Source organism: Trachurus japonicus, chromosome 13, assembly GCF_045865225.1.
Source record: "Trachurus japonicus isolate A0001 chromosome 13, Traja_1.0".
In the NCBI taxonomy this organism is placed as follows: domain Eukaryota; kingdom Metazoa; phylum Chordata; class Actinopteri; order Carangiformes; family Carangidae; genus Trachurus; species Trachurus japonicus.
This window is the reverse complement of record NC_140919.1, coordinates 39,263,472-39,288,304: the sequence shown is the minus strand read 5'-3', so window position 1 is coordinate 39,288,304 and position 24,833 is coordinate 39,263,472. Positions and strand designations below refer to the sequence as shown.

Below are 24,833 nucleotides of genomic sequence, written 5' to 3'. Positions count from 1 at the left end.
CAGAGTGTTGTGGAGTTGTTGGATTGTGTATTTGATGAGTTTGATGAGGGAAACTAAGAAATCCCATGAGCCTCCGTAGGGTAGCTCTGAGCAGCTCACGGCTCTGCTCCGCCGTTGTAAAAACAGCTTGCACCGACAATGAAAGGTAAAACGAACCTACTGCTATGACTATAGGGATTATGGCAATGGGCCAATTTGCTCAAATGGTGAACTATCCCTTTAACATAAATTCCTCTCCTTTTTCTTAGGTTTGCCCATGTGTTTTCAGAAACTGGCAAGTATGTATTTGTGGACAGTGCTGTCCCAGAGTGGAGTATGGTGGTGGTGGTCAGTGAGGAGGGGACACAGTGCGACTCCAGGGCGTCTGTGTTCCAGCCCATGACCCCGGCACAGCTGGTGAGATATGGGATTGTCAAGCAGCACAGGCTCAACCTCCTGCCTGACTGGGGAGTGATTACTGGTGTGTACCCTTTCTGTGCGTGACTAATGTGAATCATTTAGACTTATGGGGATGACTTTGATGGATTAGCTCTTCATATTTTGTCTTGACGGCGTACAGGGATCCTGAGTGTGCTGTTGGTCGTAGTCGTGGTCCTGACCACTACAGTTCTCGTTCTGCGGCCCAGCAAAGCAAAGCTGATCTCCCAGAGGAGGATGAAGCCAAAGTGGCGCAGCCTCGGGGAGCCCTTCTGTCCAATGGAGTGTGTTTGTAACGGAGACAGGTCTGTTGCCGTGACAGCAGGGAGAATAATGTTTAATAGCCATGTCTCGGGACGTTGATTTTTGTGTGTCCTGGAGGCACATGCTGTACAAAGCCTCCTTTATGACATAATTAAAGCTAAAAACACCGTAGCAACCTCATCTCACTCTCATTTCAAACTACATTTTAAAAAAATCACATCACGATCACCAAATATAAATGTGACAAAAAGCTAAATGTAACCATGGAGTGGTATGTGTTTTTATTTCAGCATAACTGGCCCAAGCATAGCTGGTGTCCTAGGCAGTAGGGGTGTAGGAGAAGGAGCAGAGGCCGAGGAACCTGCTGTCTCCAAGGGAGGTAAGGTCACTGTTATTTTATATCGTACATAATTATATCAAGAAACAATTAGATACATGTTAAAAGACCATAGTCATCCATAGCCATGTTACTGTACTACAGATGTTACTTGATGAAAAGTAGCAAGTAGAGTGATCCAGTAGTTATAAAGATATTGCAGTCTGCCATGCATAAAGCTTAAAATATGAAACCATAATACAATATATGGATTGTTAAATATTAAAGAAATGTTTAGGTTAAATTTAATAGCACCATCTGTCTCTATACTCAGTGAACCATTTAAATATCCTAGTAATAAACTAAAGATTGGGAACATTCCCAGAAAACTTTCACTAAAAACATTTTGACAACACTTTTCCATCCGGCTGCTTTTCAATATTGGACCTCAATGGTGTGTGATAATGTTTGAAAATGACCATAAGGTGGAGTTGGTTTTAATGTTCCTCGCCTTCTGCGTATTGCATTATTCATGCAGCTTGATAAGGCATTTAAATGTCCATTGGTCTAATCGTAATGGAGACCATCACGCATGACCAGGTAGCAGTTAGGCAGCTTTTCCCCGGTCGATTGATGATAAGGGAAATAATAGTCGTATCGCACACTAATGACTTGTGTTGTTATCTCTTGCTCGCAAGTTAGCCTGTGTAATTGTAATTCAAGTGCTGAGCATCCATTGCATACTCGTTAGTGGGCAGTCTGGGCTGATAGAGACTCTGCTGAATTATGTGCCATCATGAGAGCATCAGTTCTATAGGATGATGGGACCCTACCCTCCACCCCCCCTCCCCTTATGTCAGCTCATTTCTAATTTACATATTCCGACATTCTCTCTTCTCCCCTTAAGGAATTGTGTCAGGGCGCCATGATTTGGAGGAGTTCAATGTGAAAACGCTGTACGACAAACTGGAGGATCAGAACCTCCACATAGCCTCACAACTGGCTCGACACCGCAAAGACACACAGGAATTCTACAGAAACATCTGTCAACAGACTGAAACACTCAAGGTGAGTTTTACTGTAGTGAAAAGGTGACAATGCAGACAAAAGACAACAACGTTAAACTGTGTATTCTTTTGTTTTTTTTATATATATATATCTTTTAGAATGTCTTCGAGAATATGGATCATAAAAAACTGAGTCTTCTTAAAGAGCTGATAGTTCATAAAGTGATGAGGGATAAACCATCAAACAGCAGTGCAGGAGAGAGAGATGCACAAGGTAAAGTTGGATGATGATGTGGATGATGACGATGGATGACTTGATTAGGGAATCTGATGTCCGATCATAAAAGTTTGTCATTAAGAATTCTGCATGTTCACTTTCTTTGTGACAGATGAGCGGGTCATTTCGGCCCAATTCCAATCCGACCCCTCACGGACTCACTGACTTAGAGGCGCGTTCACGGGAAGTCCGTGAGTGTGTGAGGGCTGTTCCGTTGTCAGATCATCAAGTCAGTGAGTCAGTGAATGAGCCCTTACTGCCCCCTTACCGTAAGTCAGCACCGATGCTGACTTTGGGTAGGGGAATTACCCACAGTTCATAGCGTTGTGAAGTCAAACCATAACACATGGGATGCCGTCCGAACGCAAGTGTTAAAAAAAAGAAAGAAATGAACACAAGTGGACAGAGAGAGCTCCGCCAGTCTCTTTATTGTTAATGGACAGGAGCCAAAAAAAAGGAATAAATAAAAAGAAAAGAAGAAGTTTACTGTCAGTGTTAACGTGCAGTTTGTGATTATTGATGATGATTTGATCAGATCTGATCCAGGAACATTTTGTTTTGAGTCCGCCTCCCTCACACACCTTGTGCGTATTGAAAGTACAGTAAATTTATCGGTCCAAGGGCGGAGTTAAAAACATGTTGTTGTCAAGGTAACGTGTCGTGAGAGTGGGTAAGTGCTGTTCCATTCATGTTTACAGCATCTGGACCCTCACAGACTCTCACACTCTGTCACTTACAGCTGACGTCACTTTAGTCAGTGAGGGTTCAGGGCTCGAGTCTTTAGGGGGCGGATTGGAATTGGGGGTTCATTATTTGTGCCATCAGTTTGAAGCCACTTCCTGTTAGCTTAGCTTAGCATAAACACTAGGAACAGATAGTAGGGTTTCTGTCCAAATGTAAATCTATGGCTGTGTTCGAAATCACTCACTACTCACTATAAACTGGACTATATAGTGTCCTTGCCATTTTGTAGTGCTGTCCGAATGTTTAGTGAGAATATAGGCTACACTTTATAGTGGACTCATAGTATCCCACAATGCAGCATGAAAAGCAGTGCACAACAGATGGTCACTAAGCAAGTAATATGTACCATAATGCATTGCAGTCACACACTGCGGTCATGATTGCAGTCAGCACTGATCTGTAATGGCTTAATTATGCAACAGTAATAACGTAATTAACTGTGCAGTGGAGTGGTGTCCGAAAGTGTTTTTTTCATTTTACCAGTGAGCTCACTATATAATTTTCTATATAGAATTCCCTATATAGTGTGTAGGGAGTAGTGAATGAATGAGTGATTTTCAGACACATCTTGTCAGCACCGCAAAAGATAAAACAAATTAACGCTTCATGCTCTGTTTGCATAATCTGCACATCACTGTGCCGCAAATTATCATGTTCAATTTATAGGCGCCATAGGCTAAGGCAGTAGCTAGTTACCAATGTACAGTATATTGGACACATGGAAATGAGTGATGCATTGTCCTTTCTGACTCACTGCAACAAAGCAAATTAGTGTATTTTACTAAATGTCATGTCTATTCCTGTAACACGGTTACACTGTGTCCTTTATGAAAGGGTAACAGAAAATGTACCTGAGATCTTTCAATTTAATGGCTTAAAGACTCACATCCACCCACCTGTTGTTGGGCTCTGAGAGGCTGAAAGTTATGTCACATCCTTTAACAAATGCTTTTCTCTCTTCTCTGTTTCATACGTGGGACTGAACATTCCCATCACCCCCAGCTGCGGCCTGTGTAGCGTTACTGGGAACTGTTCTCAGGTCTGTGGAAGCTCTCTTGGGCAGACTGACAGTAGAAGCCTGGCAGAACCAGGATATGCCTGGTCTTCCATACGGTCACACTGGCCCTCCTGATGCCAGGGACACCACCATGTGTTATACACAGGTACTCTTCAGTGGTGGCATTTGTCCTGCTTGGAGCATATCTTGGAATAATCAAATGGAGCAATTGTATTTCTTGCTAATTCTATCCACAGTTTTCATCAATGAACATGACCAAAACCGATTTGCCTGCCAATGAGCCAGGTACTAATCCATCCAATTTTTTTTTGCTGAATTTCCAAATCATCAGGACATTGTGTCTCATCACTGAGATGATTCTGTCTTCCACAGCCCATCTCCAGAGTATGGCCCCCTGTCTGAGTGACCATGACCTGTCCAAGCTGGTCTGCATATCTCCTCTATATAAGACGCTGCAGGAGATCCTGCAGTCTCTACAGAGCCTCACCACAGTTGAACCCAGTCAGCATCTCCACAATGGTACAGATCTATGATAAAAAAAAAGGAGAAACACAAAGGAATCTGGTGACAAATATTAATGGTTTAATAGTTCAACATTTTGGCAAATTAGCCCAGTGTCATAATCCCTATAGTTTTAGGAGTAGGTTCGTTACCTTTATTTGTTGGTGCAAGCTGTTTTTAGTTTGATGAGGGAAACCAAGAAATCCCATCAGCCTCTGTAGCGTAGCTCTGAGCAGCTCACGGCTCTGCTCTGCTGTTCTAATAATAGCTTGCACCGACAATTAAAGGTAACAAACCTACTGCTATGACTATAGGGATTATGGCAATGGGCCAATTTGTCAAAATGTTGAACTATCCCTTCAAATCCCACACGGAAAGAACGTATAGGTTTTAATATATGCACATATATGAAACCTATATACAGTTTCTGTGCATATATGCTGCATACTGTATATTAGCATATATGCGTATATATGAAAACGGCCAATTTTATGTACGTCACATATATTCAAACCTATATTAAAACCTATAGGTTCTTTCCGTGTGGGATATCAAGACTATAATACAGTATTTATAATGTTTCAGCAGCTCCAGAACGTTCTGTCCAGGAGAACCACGACGGCCAACTCATCCCGACTGCGCTGGAGAACCTCTCACCTCAGCACTCTGCGGTTTTCCTGTTTGGTTGCCAGGTGATGCGGTTGCTTGAAACCTGCCCCCCGTTCCCCTCTGTGCTTCTGCTCGTAGCTAAGTCGCTCCCCATTTCTGCGTCCCCCTCTAATGATGCTGCGCTGGCACATTGCTCAGGGGACTTCTACTTTGATGCAACCAATCAAATCCTTTATCTGTCAGAGGCAAAGCTTCAGCACGTGGGACATTTTATCGCCATCATCCTGCAGTCCATGGCCCATATCGTGTCAGGTAATTGAAAAGTGGTCAGTAGTGGAGCGTAATAGCCCTGGAAGGCATCTTTGAAACCGCAATGTATGTAATCTCCTTTGAAAACAATACATTTATTTATCCAGCATCCAATCCCCTGAGCTTTATGCAAGCTCTCCATGAGGCCATTTCAGCTCTAAGCCTTCAGCTGTTCAACTTCTCTTTCAAATGGAGCACAGCAGAGGTGAGTAAGTGCTATACAGTATAAGCTTCACATATCAACCTCATACTGCACGAGTGTGGGCAGATATCTTGTTATGCCTATGCTTTTTCAACAGTCAAATTGCAATGCTTCAGAGGGGCAGCATGGTGCACTGGCTAAAGAGTTTCTCAACATTAGAGTTCCCACTGAAGCCCATTTCACAGAGCACCTCTTAGCTAGCCGGTTAGTGTGAAACATGCAAAGGATACAGCAAAGTATGATGTGCCCTTTAAGCAAAGTCATGCTTTTAAAACCATTTTTGTACCTCTCCTCCAATCTAGACTGAAGAAATATAAATATTTCAAGTTAGAGCAGCTCATCTCTAACCTCAAACAGAGTCCAGCTGAGGACACAGACACAGGTAAGAAAATTATCAAGAAGCACTTATCTTATAGCTGCAATGTAAACGGTTCTGTCTCACCAAAACTGATAATTGTAAAACACAGAATAACATAATAGAAAAAGAAAATCTGAATTCAGCACCACTGACAATCTGGATAGATTAAAGATTCATACATTTTCAGTTATATTAGGATAATTACAGCTTTCATCATCAATACATAGATTCAGCGTAAACGTTTGACCCTCGATCAATGATCATTGTCTGACTAGGACTCTTCTATATTTTCCCTCTATGTGGTGGTGGCCTTAATGTTTTCACAGCACAATTTTCAGCTGTGGAGTCATTGATCCATAATGGCTTCGACAAGCTATCTTGTGAAACCCACAAACTTCCATTATTTCACAACAACAATACACCCATGCAAACTAACCACTGAAACTGTTTTTCAGTTTCTGAACAACATCATTATACGAAGCGCTGGGGAAAAAAGGTTGATATTCTGCTTTGTCACCTTAAGAGCTTTTTTGTTCTGAGATAATGGAGCAATATCCCAGAACACACAGTTCATGACTTTAATGACAGCATGCCAATTACCAAAAAAAAACTATTATGAAGTCAATAGATGATTTTGTTTCTGCTGGGTAAACAGTGTTATTACTATCATGTTCCACTTGATGACTTTACCATCGACATGGATGCCATTAAGACTTTTATTATCTGCTTTTTTCATTATGAGGAATTAAAGTCTAGTTTAATTTCTGCAGGTTTACCACCAAAAGGGACACCGATGCAGGTAGAGCTCACTGCTACAACTCAGAAATGATCTTCAAGAGAATAGTCACTGTTTTCACGTTACTTCAACATTTCCTCTGTTCTAGATATCCTGTATGGAGGAAGAGATTGACCGCTTGAATGAGTCCTTCTTGCAGCTCAGTGTGCAGCTGCAGAAGAGAGTGCAGATGAGTGCATGGCAAAAGGAGCGGGAGAACAGTGCTGGAAACGATTCTGTGGTAATTTGCTGGAATATTATGTATAAGATTGCATAATCCTAAAGTGACAGGTTTAAATATTTTATTTTTTTGTATATTCTGTCCCACAATTTCAGCATGCTGCTCATTAGCTCAGCATTTTATACATAAAAATGATATATAACGTTTAGTTGATTGGTGATAAATCATTCAATCATCTATGCTTCAAGCCGTTTGCTCCTATTCAGCCTTGACTTCAGAGGAGAATGTATGAATAGGATGCATGAGTGTGATCCGTGCCTGCATTTACATATCTGCAATGCATATGAATTAATTTCTATCTTTTAACCAACACATCATCCACAGTACACATTCTGTAATCTAACCTTTTGCAGAGAGCGACACCAACAAGCATGCCAAGCCTGAGTCGTAATGGAACAATCCTACTGGAACTGAAGAGGCGCTATGTATCACAGCGCCTCAATGAGCTCCAAATCACATTAGGGCAGATCAGGCAGTGCCAGCAGCACGACAGCAAGTCAAAACACAGGACAAGAGGCCGTGCGCTCCCAGACAGCAGCAGCACCACTCAGCAGGAGCAGGGGGAGCGGTATCGTGGCGTAGATGGCTGCAGTCCGCCTCACGGCCAACGGCGGGACAGTATTCCAGCTAGCCCAAGTCCCGGCCAACAAACCGTAGACAGAAGAGTTCTTAGTAACAATAAACTGGAGAGTCATATTTCTGTCCAGCAGAGGAGCCAGAACCCCGAAACATTACTGGACTGCCAGATGCAAGAGAGCCAAGGTCGACTGCATCATAATGCCCCTGGAAAACAGGTGCTAAACAGTGAGATCACAATAGAAAACACAAGGGGACACACAGATACTGATGACATGTGATCAAAAAATTTGGTCTGAATATGGATAACTGTGAGAAAATGAGTTGTTTTTGTAGTTTTTCTCATCATTCCTAATGTTTCCTGCCTGTTTTGTGCTGTTTCATGCTAGAATAGCTTTCACTACAATGTTCTGTTCTCTCTTGTTTGTCTGAGAGGACCCAAGTCACCTCTGTCTTAATTTGCACCAGCTTAAGAACAATTCAGGTGCAATCTCATCTCTGACCCCCAGACAGAAATAATATCTGGCAACAAGCAGCTGTGTGATACATTCTGTCATCTTGTCCAAATAGTTTTCCCAGGCAGGAGCTAACACCGGCCTCAAAGACAGGACGTGTTCATTACCATATTCTAATTAAGGCAATAAAGCTCAGCTGAATGAACACAAGGTGACACTTGTGCCTCTTTGTTGCTTCCTGCCCGCTACAACCTCTGCATCTTGTAGAGGTGATGACCCACGTCTTCATGAATGTTTAATATTAAACTACAATAATTCTCTCCCTGTTTTCTCCGTCAGCCAGACACGTAGGCCCTCTAACCTTTTGTTCTCCGAGCCCTTTTCATTTAGTGAGATTTCTCTACAGCCCGACCGAGTGAAAACTAAAAGTAGCAACAAAACTTGAAAGCCTGTTGGATCTGCTCCAGATGAGAAGTCTACGCTGCACGACTGCTGCCGTCTTCTGGTCCGATGGCTTTTCTGACGCACAGGGTTCTGGGTCTTATAATAGAAAGTGAGTATTCCTACAGGGGGCTGTGAGCCAAATCAGAAGGTCAGATGGAACAAGTCTTCACTTACTATCAGTGTTAGCTTAGAGGTCGGTGCCAAGTCTCCCGGGCTGAATCCAGCATTGCCCTGTAGCTCTGTAGCTCTATGTGTGTGTGTGTGTGTGTGTGTGTGTGTGTGTGTGTGTGCATATTAGGGGTGTGGTTCAGTGGCTTCCTGAGATTATATGCCTTATCAATTAGACTAGTTGCAATGTGCCACTGATCTGGCCTGTGTGTGCGTGCCTCAGAGTGGGACATGGCGACATATAACTTCATGCTGAGCTGCTGCCTTGTTGTGTGTTTGTGTGCGAATGTTTGTGTGACGATTTGCAGTTGCACAACATTATGCTTGCTCTAGTTGTTTACATCGTCACATGGGTTATTTTTAGGGTTTGTGCGATGTTTGTGTCAGAATATAGTTAGTATATGCATATGCTTAGGCCTATGTGATTACAAACTGTATTATGGAGCTGTGGCACTTTTGCGTGTGTGATTCATACGTTTTTTAATTCCAGTGTAAATTTCATCAGCACAGATGAGTGTGCGACCTAGAGTACAGATGCAATCAACCTACAGATGGGCCGAGAATGAATATAGATGGTAGATCTTTGGAGCGATGAGTCCTGCTTACACTTTCCAAATGGCAGCTTTAAGAGGTTTTTCTAGCAGAGCTTGCACATGAGCTTTACATCTCAGTTTCCAGCAGGTTTGAGCCATGGCTGTCTGCTGTAATCATGTTATAATCTTGAAATCCTTCCAAATCCCTAGAAATCTGCTCTCTGCTGTACATCCTCGAGGGCCCCTGCACACACACACACACACACATGCACAAATAATCTATATATAAACAAACACATGCTGTCTCTAACTCACTTAAACAGTATCTACACCCAGTCATTTAATTTACTGATTACCTAACAGATACTCATGGTTAAAGCAGCATTTTGACTCAAATTCACCAGAGAAAATTGTCCCCACGCTCCACTTCTTTAGACTTGACATGGTCTTGTGGATAGATTTACCCTCATGTATTCAAAATGTGCTATAATTGCCACATGTACGCATCCTCAGAGCGACACTTTGAAGTGTGGAAAAACACATTATTCATTCAACCGCTTTCTTTGAAATGCTTTGCTTTTTGTAGAAAACAAGTCACTGGATACCTGTGAAAATAGAGAGCAGCGCTTGAGGCTTCCTGTTGTTTTCCTGAGTCTGCGGGCTGTCGCTAAGCAGACCTCCTGTACGTAGTCACCATGGCACTGCATTACTGTTGCTATGGTTCCCTTATCTCCAAGATGTGGTTCAACCAAGCCTGCCATATTTAGTCTGCTTCCTCAGAGTGCCAGCCCACTGCTGATGCTGACAGCAACAGAGGAGTGCACTTAGCTGTCTCTTTGCCCCCCCCCACATTTAAATGCATCATTAACTCTAAACAGCGCTGCACACACCTGTTGATGCACACAGTTTTCAGCATTTCACAGCTCTGATGCACTGTATCCTAAAGGCATACTGTTTATGTTTGATATTGAAAGTCTTTCATCTTTTTTTGACATGTAGATTTAAAAGAAAATAATAATGGTGAACATATCAAACCCTTGATTCCCTCAGGATTAATCCTCTTGTTACTTCAGATGCAACAGCAGCAAGGTCGGGCTTTCTGATGGTACTGTATGAACAGATTATTGTGGCTCTGCCTGGCCCGAGGATGTCATGTCACAGGTTCATCTTAACCTACTTTTTCTTCAAACACTACAGTAATCCTTATTGCTGTGAAACATTTGGGATTGACAAAAACAACTGGGATGAATGAATGAAAGACTCAAGTTTGTGACATGCAGAGAAGACCAAAGCATAGAAACAGTATCTCTTTGTTATTATCTCTGTGGGCCTATAATAATACTGAATGAATGAATATTGGCTATAGCTACAAAGATCGATCATGGAGTTGTTGTTTTTTCCTCTCCAAATCCAATTGTTCAGCATGCAATCATAACCTGTACAAATATTTTCTTTGTAAAGAAGCACACCACTTTCTCTTTTAATACAGAAGCCAATGCACACTGATTAGAAGAGGAATAGATTCCCGATAGGAGAGCACATGCCAAAATGTGTCTATTAATATCCATGCAGGACACACTGAAGGTCTACAGAACTGAAAAAACTGGAAAAAGGCAAAATATACCCTGTGGATTCAGTCCTCATCACATCTTTCAGCCTCCATGAAAGAGTCGAATCATTGCTCTTTTCAGTGAGAGAAAAAAGACGGACGTAATTAGACTGTTTAGCAGCCATTTCAGTCCTGTTGGCGCTGGTCGTCTTGCTGTGTTAAGAGGTTTCAGGGTTTTTTCTCCTATAGCTGAATCAGTGAATCACTTTAACACAATTCAAATACTTCTTTAGCCTTTGCATTTAACATGAATTGACTGAATGATTTTAAATAAAAGAAAATGAAAAGGGCGGTGGTGGGGTTAATGGAGCACAGTCCTGCAGTATGGAAGAGTTTATGCCCAAATATAGACGGAATATAAGAGAAAAGGTCAGACCCTTTTAAAGCTCAACTGCAGAGGATGGACGGTCATTAGATTAGTGGGCTGTGTCCTGCGCAGTGTTTTATCATCCTCAATGCTGCAGTTAAGACCTCTATGTACTTTACATTCATGTGTTTCTAAAAATACAGATTCCCTGTATGTGTATAAGCACTACAGTACTTCATGCTTTAATGTCCACATCCACGTTGATGCACATCGGTATTGTGTACATTTGTGTACAATTAATAAACCTGCATGTCTCCAGAGTGTGCGCCTGGAGCCAGACTGTTGACTGAACCACTCGATCCTCTCCACACAGAGCCTGTGCTTGTTTTTGGACTGGAGAGGACACCACAAAGACTTTGCAAGTAGGAATAACACAAGTACTGATGTGTAACAAATGAACTGTCATGAGACAGAGCTGTGCTAGCAGCTGCTGAACGAGGTTATATAACACATGACAAAGACGCTGTTGGGTCGTTATTCTTTTTCTTTCTTTTCTTTTCTTTTTTTTTTATCAGGATGAGCTTTAATAAATCTGATTTGCATGCTGTTCCTATAGGCTGTGTGTGCATGTAAGGCGATGACGTGATGTTCAGTGTGTTTAGGTCATCACATCAGCCTGCAGTCAGAAGAAAAGCAAACGCAGACATACAGTAGTCTTCCATGATGAGTTGGTTGGGCCTACCCCTAATGACAGTAATATGGTCGTGCACATTGTAGTGTTGAAGGGGAGTGACCCACGCATGCGTATCAAAGCCGCTGCCGCTGCCAGCGCCAAGTGACTGCTGAAAAACAAAGACTAGGAGCCGCGGCTGGGAAATGTCATCAGTCATCCTTGATGGAGGAAATAGACTTGAGACAATCAATAGTGTTATTCTTTGAAGGGTGAAACAGGAGTCACTCTTATCATCTTTTTCCGTGGGTGTGTGAGCAGGACTTCAGATCTCGCAGCAGTAAGTCAGCGAATCGGCTTTTGAGAATCCACAGGTTCCTCGCTTTTTCTTTTTTTTCTTCTTTTACTCATATCCTCTCCTCTCCTCCTCCTCCTCCTTTCTTTTCTCTGAGCTTCTGGATGGATCTGGACTGAATGACAGCATCTGTGGGCGAAGGAGCTGTTGCATCACCTCTGTAATCTGTCACACATCACGGACTTGCTTTTGTTTTCACCGAGTGGAGTGGAGTGGAGGGGACTAAATGAAGTTAGTTCTTTCCAGATAGATGATGACTTGGGAGGCAGGGCTTGGTGGAAGGCGGAAGGTGAGCACCTAAACGTCTCACAGCGATTTTCGATTCTGCAAAAGTCCTTTTTTTTTTTTTTTTTTAAAGTTTTGAAATCCAGACAGTTTTGGTGGGGTGGGGGTTTGGGATCCTGTCTCGTGGAGTGGGACAATTTACCTGCGCGCTCGTGCCGAGGAGAGGCGCTGTCCGTGGTTCTGAAGTCACCTCAACTACTCCTCTTATCTCACTCCTGGACTTTTGGGGGCTTCTCCAAAAAGAGCAGAAGTTAGAAGGGACACTATCCACCATCAGCTCCAGGGGGGGACAAAAAAAAAAAACGTAATATGGTAACTCAAACCAGAGTTCTCCTGCACACTTGGGTACTTTTGAATTTTCTCGGTAAGTATAAAAATGCTGAAGAGAGTTTGTGAATGCCAGCATGTCTTATTCCTGCATAAGGCGAGGCAACACATAGAGGAGCAGATGAGTAGTCATGGGACATTATTATGTTTAATGGATTGTGAACTTCCAATTTGCAGTGAACTCAAAACCCAGTTTCAGAGCAGTCCCAGAGGGCAACGCTGGTCAGTGGTGTCAGCACTGAAGTGAAATCCATTAAAAGTCCACAGGACACTAGGGTTTAATTTTTTTTTTTTTACCTTTTCTCCTTGAATCTCTCTCCCTCTGTTCTTCTTTATTCTCCCCCTTTCCATGTGTTTGTATGAACCCTCAGTGAAAAATAAATAAAATAAAAGACAAGATGGAATCAATGTTGTCACTGTCTGCCCAGGGCGACTCTGGGTTATATAAGTGCCCAGGACCCAACATGGCCACAGTCGCACAAAGACATCCGCGTGGCAAGCTCACTGAGATTACTGCCCAGCTCTTTGTGCTTACCCCTGCCCCCTCCTCTCCTCTGTCTTCTTAACACATTTACGTTACATCCCAACCAGTTCCTCCTCTTCTTGCCCACAATTCTTTGCTGCCTTCCTCCCACGCACAGTTCCTCCCTCTGCCAGCTGATACTAACGGGCGGAGGCCATCATTAGCGCTCACTGACCTGGATGATCTTGGATCTGCTATCAGTGTTGTGACTCAAGTCTCTCCCAGCGCTCACGCAGCTGTATAATTGAATTTGACTTTTGGCGTCTGGCTCAACATTGTATACAATGCACACAGTGCAAGAGCTGCTGACCTCAATAAGACAGACTGGGCCGGTTTATTATCACAGATAAAGGCTGTGTCTGTCACAGCAGGGTTTGTGGTTGTACGCGTCGCTTGCTGAATAAAGAGTAAAAATCATGTCAGTGACTGTGTGGTTTTAAAGGGTTATAGACCAAACAAAGATGTAAAAGTCGTGTTGAATTCGAACATGATGAATTATAGCTACGCAAAGGCACAGATAAACTCAGGCAGATTGATGATGCCCCGTGTGGTGCAGTTATAAGGCCAAACATCCAAGTGTGGCCGCAGTAAGTCTGGAGTGGATGTCAACTTTGAGCTTGAATATGTTGTCTGAGCTTTTATCATGTTGCCTGCTGAGCTAAAATGTGTGTAACTTTTCCACGCTCCTCTAGTCCACCTAGGCCAGCCGGTATGTGTGGATCTCCAGTCGGAGACAGAGGCGGTCCTGGGGAAACCCATGGTATTGACCTGCATCTCCTGTATGAAAAGGGAAGAGGTCAAAGCAACGACAACTGTGGATTGGTACTACTTCCCAAAAGAGGAAACAAACTCCGAGCCAATTCTTGTAGGTTGTTTTAATGCAATTTTCTGTGATATAACAAGCATAGTTTATGTGTGTTCATAATGGTATTGTATTGTGTATATTTTTTATGCATCACTGCTTGTTTCTCCTCCATCCTAGATGCTGAAGTACAAAAAAGACCGACTGGAAGAAATGGATAGACGATATAAGGACCGTCTGGCCTGGATCGGGAGCCAAGACCTGCAGGATGTCTCAATTAAAATCCTCAACGTGACGAATGAGGACGGCGGCCTGTACGAGTGCCACGTGCTACGCGAGTTAGAGTTTAGCTTCTTCATTCACCCTGTCACCATCGTGAAGAACATCACCCTGAAGGTGAACGAGAAAGGTGCGGCCGATTATTTTCCACCATCTTCCTTGTTGCTCCACCCTGGTCTGTGCTGAGGTTTAGCCAAATGCTCATGGTCTCTACATCAATAAAGCTCAGTCACTGTTGACGATATAAATCACTTTAGCAGGGATCGCCAGGAGCTGCATACAAGGTTATTCAGGCATCAGACTTGTGTTTGCTCCAACGGCAGCGGCATGCTTCCATGACGTTACCAAAAATAGACACCGGTCCCAAGAGATCCACAACTCAAATCTGACATATAAGCTGTCTTTTGAAAGCTGTTTTGGCAGCCGACATAATTTACTACATCACAAAGTCATTTAATTTAAACACTGTGAAAGTTAAAAATGCAAGCAATGTTTCTCACAGCCCCAGAGCACATGTTTTATTTATTTTTGGCCTTGATATAAATCTAAACTCTTTTAAAGCCAGTAGTGTCTCAACAGGAGTGTTTGAACTGGAAAGTATTTACTCAGCGTGAGACTGTACAATCACTTTTTCCTCTTTTACAATAGCAGAAGAGTTGATCAATATGATTAATCACATGTTTAACTGCAACAGCTATCTGCAGGGTCACTGCTGATTGTTGCAGTACAGGCCAGTTTAGCACAGAGTGGCCCAGCTGTAATATCAAATGTGAGGCTGATGCAGTCGATGATGACGCTACACCTGCACACAGTACGCTTGAGAGGTTCGGCACAGATGTGTTAATGTAATTCAGCATCCAATAAACCTGGTAGAAACACTGGTCTGTGCTCAGTGTTCACTTCTGTGTACCCAGTGTTTCTCTTTGTGCCGTATACACCCTCCCCCTCCCCCTCCTCCCCCTTTGACGTTGCCTTAAGTGTTTATCAGAGTGCTTTCATCGGGTTCCGCAGTTTATTGCACATTTCCGACTTGCTGTTTTCACAAAGTGTGAAGGCAGTCTGCCACTAACAACACCACTCCTCCCCCCTCCCTTTTTTTGTGACTGTACTGATGAGGAATAATCGTGTGTTTTGTTTTGTCTGCCTTTATTGTCCATCAAAGCTTTCTTCTGTTGTCAATGAAGGGGTTAATTCAATCCAACCACTTTGCTATCTCTTATAAGGGGTAACGTATTCTGCTTCCTGAATGCTTGGCTTGCTGAATGTATCATTTTCCACCTTGATCGAATATACCGCACAACATGTACAGTATATTTGGAACAGCATTTCTTTAACTTAACATTTTCTATACCTGCTTGCACGTGGTATATAGTTCACTATCAGAGGCATATAAATATGCTTAGCATATCCCAAGGTTTGGCTTTATTCAGAAATGTGCCAGTTTGGATGCTTTTATACTCGAAAAAGTGCCATTTTATATTAAAAAAAAATACTATATGATTTTTTTGTGCATAACTAAAAGCCTCTTCTACACATGTCATACAACAATGGTATCAAATTTCACAAAGCCTACAGCCAGTGCACTGTACATTACAGCTTGGGAATCATGTTACAGTAATGTTGTCCATACTCGCAGAATGGATTTACCCACAACAAACGTATCTGTGCTTTCCCATCGATGGGATTATATTACACTAACAGGCTCTATTTGCAGAGGGCTGCAGAATCAAATCAGTGAAAGCTGTCAACTGTCTGGTCAGCAGGCTCTCTGGAATTTGGTACACACACTCACTGGCGGAGTAGTTCTCAGTGGCTCATAACGACCCAGGGGTGAATGATTAAGGTGGTGATAAAGTGAAGGACAGTCCCAGATTTTCTCAAGTCTGCTTTATACCAGCAGTTTTTGCTTGCTGTAATCAATTTTCCTGTTCATACTGGCCATTTAGAGATCCTCTCCCAATGCAGTTCCAGAAAATACACAATCTTCTGTCATTGCAAAAACATATTCCTTTTTTTCCCTATTTCTGTTAATACTCTTCCGCCATAGCTCAGCAAGGAAACGTTATTAAAAAAGTTGCAACTATGGTTGATATCCACTTAATTTGATGGAGAGGTCTACACTTTATCTCTGTGTTTTTACCGCTTCATCACTAACCAAAAGCATGATGGGAAATTATCTTTAAATGAAAATTATGTACAGGAGGAAGGATTACAGCAAGGAAAAACAGCTTCAGTAGACATTGGCTAGTTCTGATTTATGACAGACTTGGAGAAAAACGAGAGAACTTGATTAAAGTCTTGTGCTGGTGCACATAAAAAAAAATATGGTGTTTAAAATCTGTGTTATGCCCTGAGAACCACTGTGACATTGCATATCCATCGTATTTCATTTTTAAAGGTACCTTGTGGAGTGTTTGACCACTAGTAGGACTGAGTGATGTTGGTCACTGTTGTTTTTGTATCGTGCGCTGGCCCATGGGGCGGTACGGCTCATATCCCGCTATCAGCTACGTGCTAGTTTGCTGATTGACTGCTGTTTGCACATCAACAAATGTAACAAATACAGCAGGAAAGGCAGTGACAAAGACATCTGCAGATCTGCACATGAGCAAAGATGGATGTAAAGAAAATATTTTTAGAAGTTCACTCTGCAAATGTTTCATTAGGAAGGAAATGTATCTGTCTGTGTTGTTTGATCTGGAGACACATGCTCTGCATTCTGGTTAGAAAACAATGAATATAAATGACCAGAAAACTCCACAGGGCACCTTTAACTCCCTATAGACTCAACTATCGTTGTGCCACAGGTATGGTCATGATGTTCTGTATGCAACATAGTTTGGACATCATCTTTGAGGTGTGTCTACAAACAGGATGCTCACCAGTAAACATGACTCTGCTTGAAGTTTAGCTGCACAGTGATAACTGGTTGTGTCGTAGAAATGTTGGCTCTTCTATTATGAATGAGCTGATTGTGGGTCAGCAATGTTGCACGTACACGAACAAGCTTAGCCTACTTTCATAAGCCTGTGAATAAATAAGTCTCCCCCACTTTATTCAAGAGAAGAAAACAACAAAAGCCTAGAAACAAACATTCAGAGGAAGGATGCATATTGAATAATACATATTCCTTGCTGTTTGTGCTCCACAGCCGCTGCTGACCCCGCAGCGCTCTACTCTGAGATCATGATGTATGTGCTGCTGGTGTGCTTGACCCTCTGGCTGCTGGTAGAAATGGTCTACTGCTACAGGAAGATCTCCAAGTCTGATGAGCAGGCACAGGACACGGCGTGAGTGTCAGCGAGATAAATGTATAAATGTGCGTTGTGAAAACAAACTTGTTTTCAGCCAGTTCAGATAAGTATCTGTCCCAACTTTACTTTTTAATCAGACTTAAAAGACAGAGTGAGTGCGCCACATAATTGAAAGTGTTACCTAGGCGTGTGAATTTTCGGATGTTGCGTAATAGTAATTTAAAATCTCAGAAGTGTGTCAGCAGAAAGAGATTTAGGAGGCAATCGAGAAGAGAGCAGGGCAGAGAGGATGAGAAAGAGTGAGGCTTGCAAACAGACAGACACACAGACAGAAAGGTAATTGAGTCTACACTGCGTCACTCCGTAACCCTTCTGCAACAGTAATCTGTCTTTTCACTTCGGCTGCCTGACAGGCCTGAATAATTCTAAGCGCTGCTGACTGCTCTTTTTTCCCCCAAACAAGCTTTTTTACATCCGCGGTGGATTTGCAACTCCATCAGAAACAGACATTTTGCGTCACCTTGTCAGTGCTGACAAAGGCCCGAGAGCACCTGTATAGTCAGCTCCCACCGGATTGTCACAGTGTTGACAAGGCCACTCGATCCACGCTGACAACTTTTGAAAGGGCAATTTGTGTCCCAGACAGAACAATCACAGATTAACACGCAGCACATGTGCCGATTGAGTTATTGCAGTTCTGCAGACAATAAATTGTGGCTCCAAATCTGACACCCGCAGTGACACGTAAAGCCCAAGAACTGGACGAGGCATTTCTAACTTTGTGTTCTCTGAAGAAGTGTAATTTCACAAGAGCTGGTGTCACAGTACAACATAACACAATGGAATAAGAAATATTCAGCAGTGCAATGGTGAGGATTATGGTTAAAACTCTTAACCAGGGACATTTCCCTACAAAGATTCATGGAAGGAAATGAGATGTGCCATTATTTGGATAATATAATATAATATCATATATCATATATGTATATATATATATATTTATATATATATATATATATTTTTTGCTAGATATTTTGTAGTATTCTATTTTACATATATTGTCTCGCTGTGGTGCAACAGTGCCCAAACCTTTTAGTGCAGACTTTGCAGGATCTTCTTGTGTCTTTACAGGTTCTCTGGCTTAAGTCCAAAGACATCATGTTAACTGACGATTTTAAAGTGCCCGTATGTGCCAGTGAGAGTGGTTGTATGTCTATATGTATGTCAGCCCTGATAGACTGGTGCTCTGTCCAGGGTGCAGGCGGCCATCACTCAATGTCAGCTGGGATTGGGAATTGACGGATGGCTGTTAAAAATCTGCAGTTTGGTGGATAAAGCTTTGTTAGAACTCAACAAGAAAGTCTACATCAAATACCCCTTGTAATTTACTGAGTTTGGAAACTGAAGCAAAATCACTCGTGTTGTTTTTAGGTTTGTCTGTGTACTATTATCTAGTATCAGTAACACTTCATTATAAGTACACACTATTAAGCATTAGTTAAGCATTAATAAATACTGAATTCTTCATTTATAACACATGAATTCTCATTAGTATGTAGTTTATAAATGATGAGTAAAACATTTTTTACTGTGTTTATAAACTACAGTAGAAAGAATTCAGTATTTATTAATGCTTAACTAATGCTTAATACTGTAGTGTGTTCTTATTACAGTGTTACCCTAGTATCTACCACTGAGTGCAATGTACAGTGAGATGCAACATATAGACATTTAAGCAGTGAGGCTGTTCATGACTAAATTACAGAAATTACGTCGCGCTTTTCCCTCAGCATTAAGCCAAAGTTTATTGATCCATGTCCAGATCGGGAGAGAACATTAAGTAGTTATGCATCAAGTAATCGAATGTGTACAGCTCTGTGAACTTCATCAGTTCCTGTAGCTGAAAGAGTTAATGGGTTGGAGCCGCCTCACAGCCATTATTGACCTGATTGACACCACATCCCACAGTGAGAAGCTGCACCCACTCACAGAGGCTGCGCTCTGTCCGGCTTCTTAGCTACCTGGGCTTAACGGATATGCACCACAGCTAGAACTTTTCAAAGTTACATTTTTAGCAGCTCAGATCATATTAGTCGTGTTCCTGAGGGAAAAGATGCAGCGCGGCTGCAGAAACGATAATGTGTCAAAGAGAACAGAGAAATTTGCTGACAGAGTCCAGCAGCTCTTTTTGCTCGAAAGAATTTTGCTTCATCTACAGAGTTTCTGTGCAGCTCTGCTGTCGTGAATATTTAGTGAAGGAAATGAAAGTTTGCTCTTGAATACAACACCTCGGGCGTTCAAACTACAGCCAGCGCTAGACTGTGGGGTGAGGTGGTGGTAGAGGAGACCCCTAGGAGACTACTAGTTCTTAGACGCTTCTCTGTTTTTTTTTCTCTACCAATCTGCCTGCAGGACAAACTACCTAGCCGTTCCCTCTGAGCAGAAAGACAATCCTGCCGCTCCTGTTACCGAATAAAAGCAGTTGTCAGTGACACGGTATTTTACATGTGACTCTCCCAACCAGTGAAATCATCCCTGTCTCTTTCAACTCATTGTTTGTAACCTTTGTTAGTGCAGCTCTCTCTGTAACGGAGCCCTGTTGCTTCAGCACCGTATGTGTGTCCTCCTTTGCTTGTTCCCTTCAAAGGGGGCTTCCATTCCTGCCATTTCTAGTCCTCCATTTGTTCTCACACTCCATTCGGTATAACATTTCTCTCACTACCAATAATTTGCCATGGGAGTTGTTCGATTCAGTATAGACAATGTTGTATTGACTTTTTTAATTATAGTGTGTAAGATAGGCTTGTTGTCTCATGTGAAAACTGCAATAATTTGAGAAGTATTAAGAGACAGTAAACACAGTCTCCTGTGGCACAGCTCTGCAGAGTGAAGACTGTAAATTATAGCAATTTAAATGTATTGCATTTGCATGTATATGAGGTGGGACTCCCGAGTTATTAGAATCCTGAAGGGCACAGCTGTTTATATGAAAGAGATGATGTGGAATTTATATATTGTTTAATACTGAATTTATGACACTAGTTATTTAGCATATAAATCATTCTGTGTTGAATAAGAGGGCACATGTTCCCTGCTCCTTTCAGGTACTGACCAATCACGATGGGGCTTTGGTGGCGTGTGACAGAAACGGGCATAGATTCATCCGTGGCACTATGAAGGTATCGTCACTCCCAGGCAGCCATGGGAACCCCTGCCAGCTGACCTCCCCTGTGTATCGACTGTGTTGTGTGAAGAGCCAGTCAAACGTGTCAAAGTGTTCAGTTTCTCTCCGTCTGTTCCTCACGTCTCTTTTTTTATTAATGTCAGACATCTGAAATCAAGTGCTTTCATATATACAGCAGGTTAAAGCATACAAATGTCAGTGTATTACACCTTTTATCAGACTTAAAGCAGTACCGGCCATGCTTCTCTTGGACCTGCCAGTGCGTAGAGTTGCTAATAGATTTCTTTCCTGTAGTTAGTAGTGCCTATGTGGTTTACAATGTGTATAAAAACATCTATTTAAACCTCTGATCCAAGGAAAGAACCTGTCCCACCACTGCCGAAGCTGTTTTACTGACTCTGTAGTGCTGTGATTTAGTTCATTTTGTTTTATTACAAATTTTATATGCCATGCTGACTCTTTGGGTCACAGTTTTATTTGTACAGGCCAATATCTTTTCAATGTCTTTTTCAGGAAAATGGATTGCATAGCTTTTATACTGTATGGATGTCTCCCTTTTTTTCTTTTTTCTTTTTTTTGCTCTATGCGTATTATATAAAACATTCAAGACCATATGTGAAGTCATGCTATCTCTGCTAATATGAGCTCATCTAGAAGTCTTTCCTATACTCTTCTTGGTGTAAATCTTTAATCCATGTTCAGCACTAACATCAAAGTACATGCAGTGGGTTAAATCTTACTGCTGACCCGTACGCTAAAATGTATACATAGGCTTTGACTGTTGCCGATGTTCTGCAGTAGCATTGCTATTGAGACTAAATGTGTGCCTATTTCTACAGTCCAACAGTGTAGAAAATGTGTATATTTTGCGTTTCAATCACACCACAATGTTCCTTATCTTTGTGACTACTATGGCGTCCCCTGTGTGAGTGAGCTGCTTTTGAACTATTAAATACAATGCATTCCTCAGTCCCCGCTGTAGCTCTTCTGTTTGCTTGAAACTTCTTGGTACTGTGTAATTGTGCAGATGCAAATGAAACTGCACGAGTCCACTTTTAGACTCTTTAGAGGTTAGAAGGGAAGTGCAGTATCGACTCCTGAGCTGCTTCTCTCCTGTGTTCGTCCTTATTATCCGTCACTTTGGTGGTGTTGAAAGGAAAGGAGGAGGCTGCGAATCAACCACAATAAGTACCCTTGGTGTTTCCAGCTCTCATTAACACTGCAGACTATAGGGGAGAGCAAAAAAAAGGAGTTTTTGATTTGTTTCTGCTTGATATAAACGCTGTGTATTTTAATTGTCAGTCTTCACAGAGCTCAGGCACAGCGCTGTAAAACCGGGGAAGTTTTATCCAGTGAGAGCAGAGCTGGTCCAGATAAGCAAGGCCAGAGGGACTGTGAAACACAAAGACAGACAGCAATAGGTACCAGTAAGAGAGGATGTGCAAAAGACAGGCAGTTAGAGAGAGAAGTGATGTATGTTGCTCTTTTAGCTAGCCGTGACCCGCAGCAGTGACAGATATAGCAGCAGCTGTTGTTATAGCAACCCAGGCATGCCTGTAGCAAGACAGACCTGGCAAAGATATTACCATGACACATTCATTTATGCACGGCCATAAAACATATAGAGTGTTTTATTACTTGATATGCACAAAATAAAAAGAAGCCGCAAATCACCCAGCATGCTTTGCTCCAAGAGGAGCAGGAGATCGAGGCTGCTGGACATCCCGTTACAGAAGGAATGCCTCCACCAGCCAATCAAGGTCAGGTATAGCCCACTATCTGAATGGCAAACAGGTAATGTAACAAGTGCACCCTTTATCCAGTCATCCATCAAGTTCACATAAATTGGTTATTGATTGTGCAACACATCCCATAAACTCTCCAACAATATGGCATTATGGCTTTGAGATGCATTGTGAAAGAGCAATTCTGAACCATCCCCTCCCCTCTCTCCCTCTCTCTTTCTCTCCCTCCCCTCCCCTTCTCCCTCTCTATTGTTACAGTGCTCCTCCCTGAGGATACAACCCAGTAATATGGCCCACATCCTACTTAAATACGTTTCAATTAAACCACCAGGCTGCGACTGCCTCAGTGCTCTGGTAAGCATTTTACGTCACGTCACACTAAGAACACAGACTAGCTGTGACTAGTGAAAAAACACGCTTAATTTGAAGTTAATAGTCTTTGCTCGTAAATGCAAATGGCAAATCACATCAAGTCTCATGAGCGATAGAGGGGGATTTAGTGGCTCGATATCCCACTGACAAACTGTTCTGCAAATGGAGCGTTGCTGTTTTTCCCCCTGTGCTGGCCTGCAGTCAGTTAATTAGATTTTTTTATAGTGACTCCTAAAGGCTGACCACAAGACTTACAGTTGTTTTTCCATCATAAAATATCACTTCAAATCATTACTGATAATCTGCAGGATATAAAACTTGTCCATCTATGAAGGGTCTTTGTCTCCCCCTAGTGTAAAGGATATTATGTCATCAAATGTTGACATGTAATCACTGACACATCATGAATGTCAAGCTCTGTCTCTAGAGGAAGACTCTCACACATTAAAAAACAGTTGTTGTATGGATCTTGGTTGATGAGGAGAGTCATTTTCTTCGTTCAAAATTGCTGATGACAGCAATATTTATATCATATCATCGTTTTTGAATTATTGATCCTATGTGTTTGGAAGGTGGGTTGATCAGAAATTCTTGGCTGTGGCCGGAGCATTGGTGCAGCATGCTGTATGGCAGATATTGCAGTCACCCAGAAAACACAGTTTATTGATTGCTGATCAATAGTCGCTTTGTTGCAGCTGCGTTCTGTCTGTTTTAGAATTAAAGAGTTATGAACATATTGATAAGCAGCAAAGTGACTCATTATTATGCTTTGGTGTGTTGCTTTATAACCAGGTTTCCATGTAACCTATTAACCATGAAATCTGTTTTTTTCCGCCCCTTCTGCGGGGGCGAGGTCTCTAAAGGGATTTTCAAAGCACTGTACCAGACCATACTGGGGCTAAAAGGGTATTTCCACTATATTTCCATTTCTCCTGCCTGCCCATTTCCATTTCTCTTAGCAGCTGAAGATGAGTGCACACATTTCAAATGGAGGCACACAAAATTGAATCATTTCGTCCAAAGAAGCTTTCTCTGAGATAACCGTGGGCAGCCCACTCATAATTATAAATCTTCACACATTTAATGTCATATACTTCAAGACAGGGATCGGCTGTTGACATTACCATGCAAAAAACGAAGAAGAAAAAAAAAAAACACATCTTCTTCATTAATTTCTGGAATGTGCAAGCTTCAGCTTGATTACAGACTTCCAGCCAAGGAGAGATGAGAGATATTTTTGGATTGCAAACAATCTCTCTTTCAGATGACATAAATCAAACCAGAATCCAGATTCCCCGACCAAAGATAGAGATGAAGGCAGAATGTTTTCTCCTGATCAGGCTGTGTTGATAATAAATCAGCAATAATTAGACTCACCTTTTGAAAACAAATGATGTGAAAGAGGAAACAATATGGTTTATTTGAAAGGTAAGCCAATTTAGAAGCGCAACAGATCACTGCACAGTGTTGTCGTGTTGATTAGGGACAAATCTGTCTGCGGATTCTTCACATTAAACATCAATAATGAGACAACGGTCACACTGGGATTTTTTCTTTCTTTCATCTGAACACCTGCTGTCCCTACCCTTATAGTCACTAAAAAAAGAGTGATATCAAACAGTTAATTCAATTGATATATTACCTTGTGTTTCAGTGCAAAAAACAACAATTAACTAACCATAATGTCAGGGGTATTTTTCTTCTTTCATTTTTGTGTTTGATGTGTATCATATTTCTCAACAAGGCAGCTCATGACATCTGTCCATTGTTTTTGCTTTTAAACCAGTCAGCACAAGTATATTAACTCCTGCTATGATCCTAATTGGTAACATTAGCACACTGTTATGTGGTCAATATTTGATAAGGCATTTACCTTGCCCCTGTGACATACATTCTTCCAAGTCAGC

At 42.0% G+C, this 24,833-nt stretch overlaps 2 protein-coding genes across 2 annotated transcripts in view; both read left to right on the top strand.

Annotated features, from left to right (window-relative positions):
- LOC146976609 (uncharacterized) overlaps nucleotides 1-8,286 on the top strand; it is a 62,553-nt gene extending 54,267 nt beyond the window's left edge. Inside the window, exons 86-100 of the mRNA XM_085796508.1 lie at nucleotides 249-460; nucleotides 560-722; nucleotides 972-1,060; nucleotides 1,905-2,065; nucleotides 2,164-2,278; nucleotides 4,028-4,188; nucleotides 4,280-4,328; nucleotides 4,416-4,562; nucleotides 5,130-5,465; nucleotides 5,570-5,667; nucleotides 5,762-5,868; nucleotides 5,967-6,046; nucleotides 6,793-6,821; nucleotides 6,907-7,038; nucleotides 7,392-8,286. Coding sequence (XP_085652634.1) covers nucleotides 249-460; nucleotides 560-722; nucleotides 972-1,060; nucleotides 1,905-2,065; nucleotides 2,164-2,278; nucleotides 4,028-4,188; nucleotides 4,280-4,328; nucleotides 4,416-4,562; nucleotides 5,130-5,465; nucleotides 5,570-5,667; nucleotides 5,762-5,868; nucleotides 5,967-6,046; nucleotides 6,793-6,821; nucleotides 6,907-7,038; nucleotides 7,392-7,895 — 2,383 coding nt within the window. The 3' untranslated portion in view covers nucleotides 7,896-8,286. The remainder of the gene's footprint in view (nucleotides 1-248; nucleotides 461-559; nucleotides 723-971; nucleotides 1,061-1,904; nucleotides 2,066-2,163; nucleotides 2,279-4,027; nucleotides 4,189-4,279; nucleotides 4,329-4,415; nucleotides 4,563-5,129; nucleotides 5,466-5,569; nucleotides 5,668-5,761; nucleotides 5,869-5,966; nucleotides 6,047-6,792; nucleotides 6,822-6,906; nucleotides 7,039-7,391) is intronic.
- A 3,668-nt stretch (nucleotides 8,287-11,954) lies between these two features.
- On the top strand, nucleotides 11,955-20,774 carry scn3b (sodium channel, voltage-gated, type III, beta). The gene is made up of 6 exons (XM_085796509.1): nucleotides 11,955-12,804; nucleotides 13,983-14,155; nucleotides 14,273-14,501; nucleotides 17,523-17,661; nucleotides 20,038-20,121; nucleotides 20,730-20,774. Exons 1-5 carry the CDS (start codon nucleotides 12,750-12,752, stop codon nucleotides 20,099-20,101), a joined length of 660 nt encoding a protein of 219 aa, XP_085652635.1. The 5' UTR covers nucleotides 11,955-12,749; the 3' UTR covers nucleotides 20,102-20,121; nucleotides 20,730-20,774.
- Nucleotides 20,775-24,833: the final 4,059 nt, after the last annotated feature.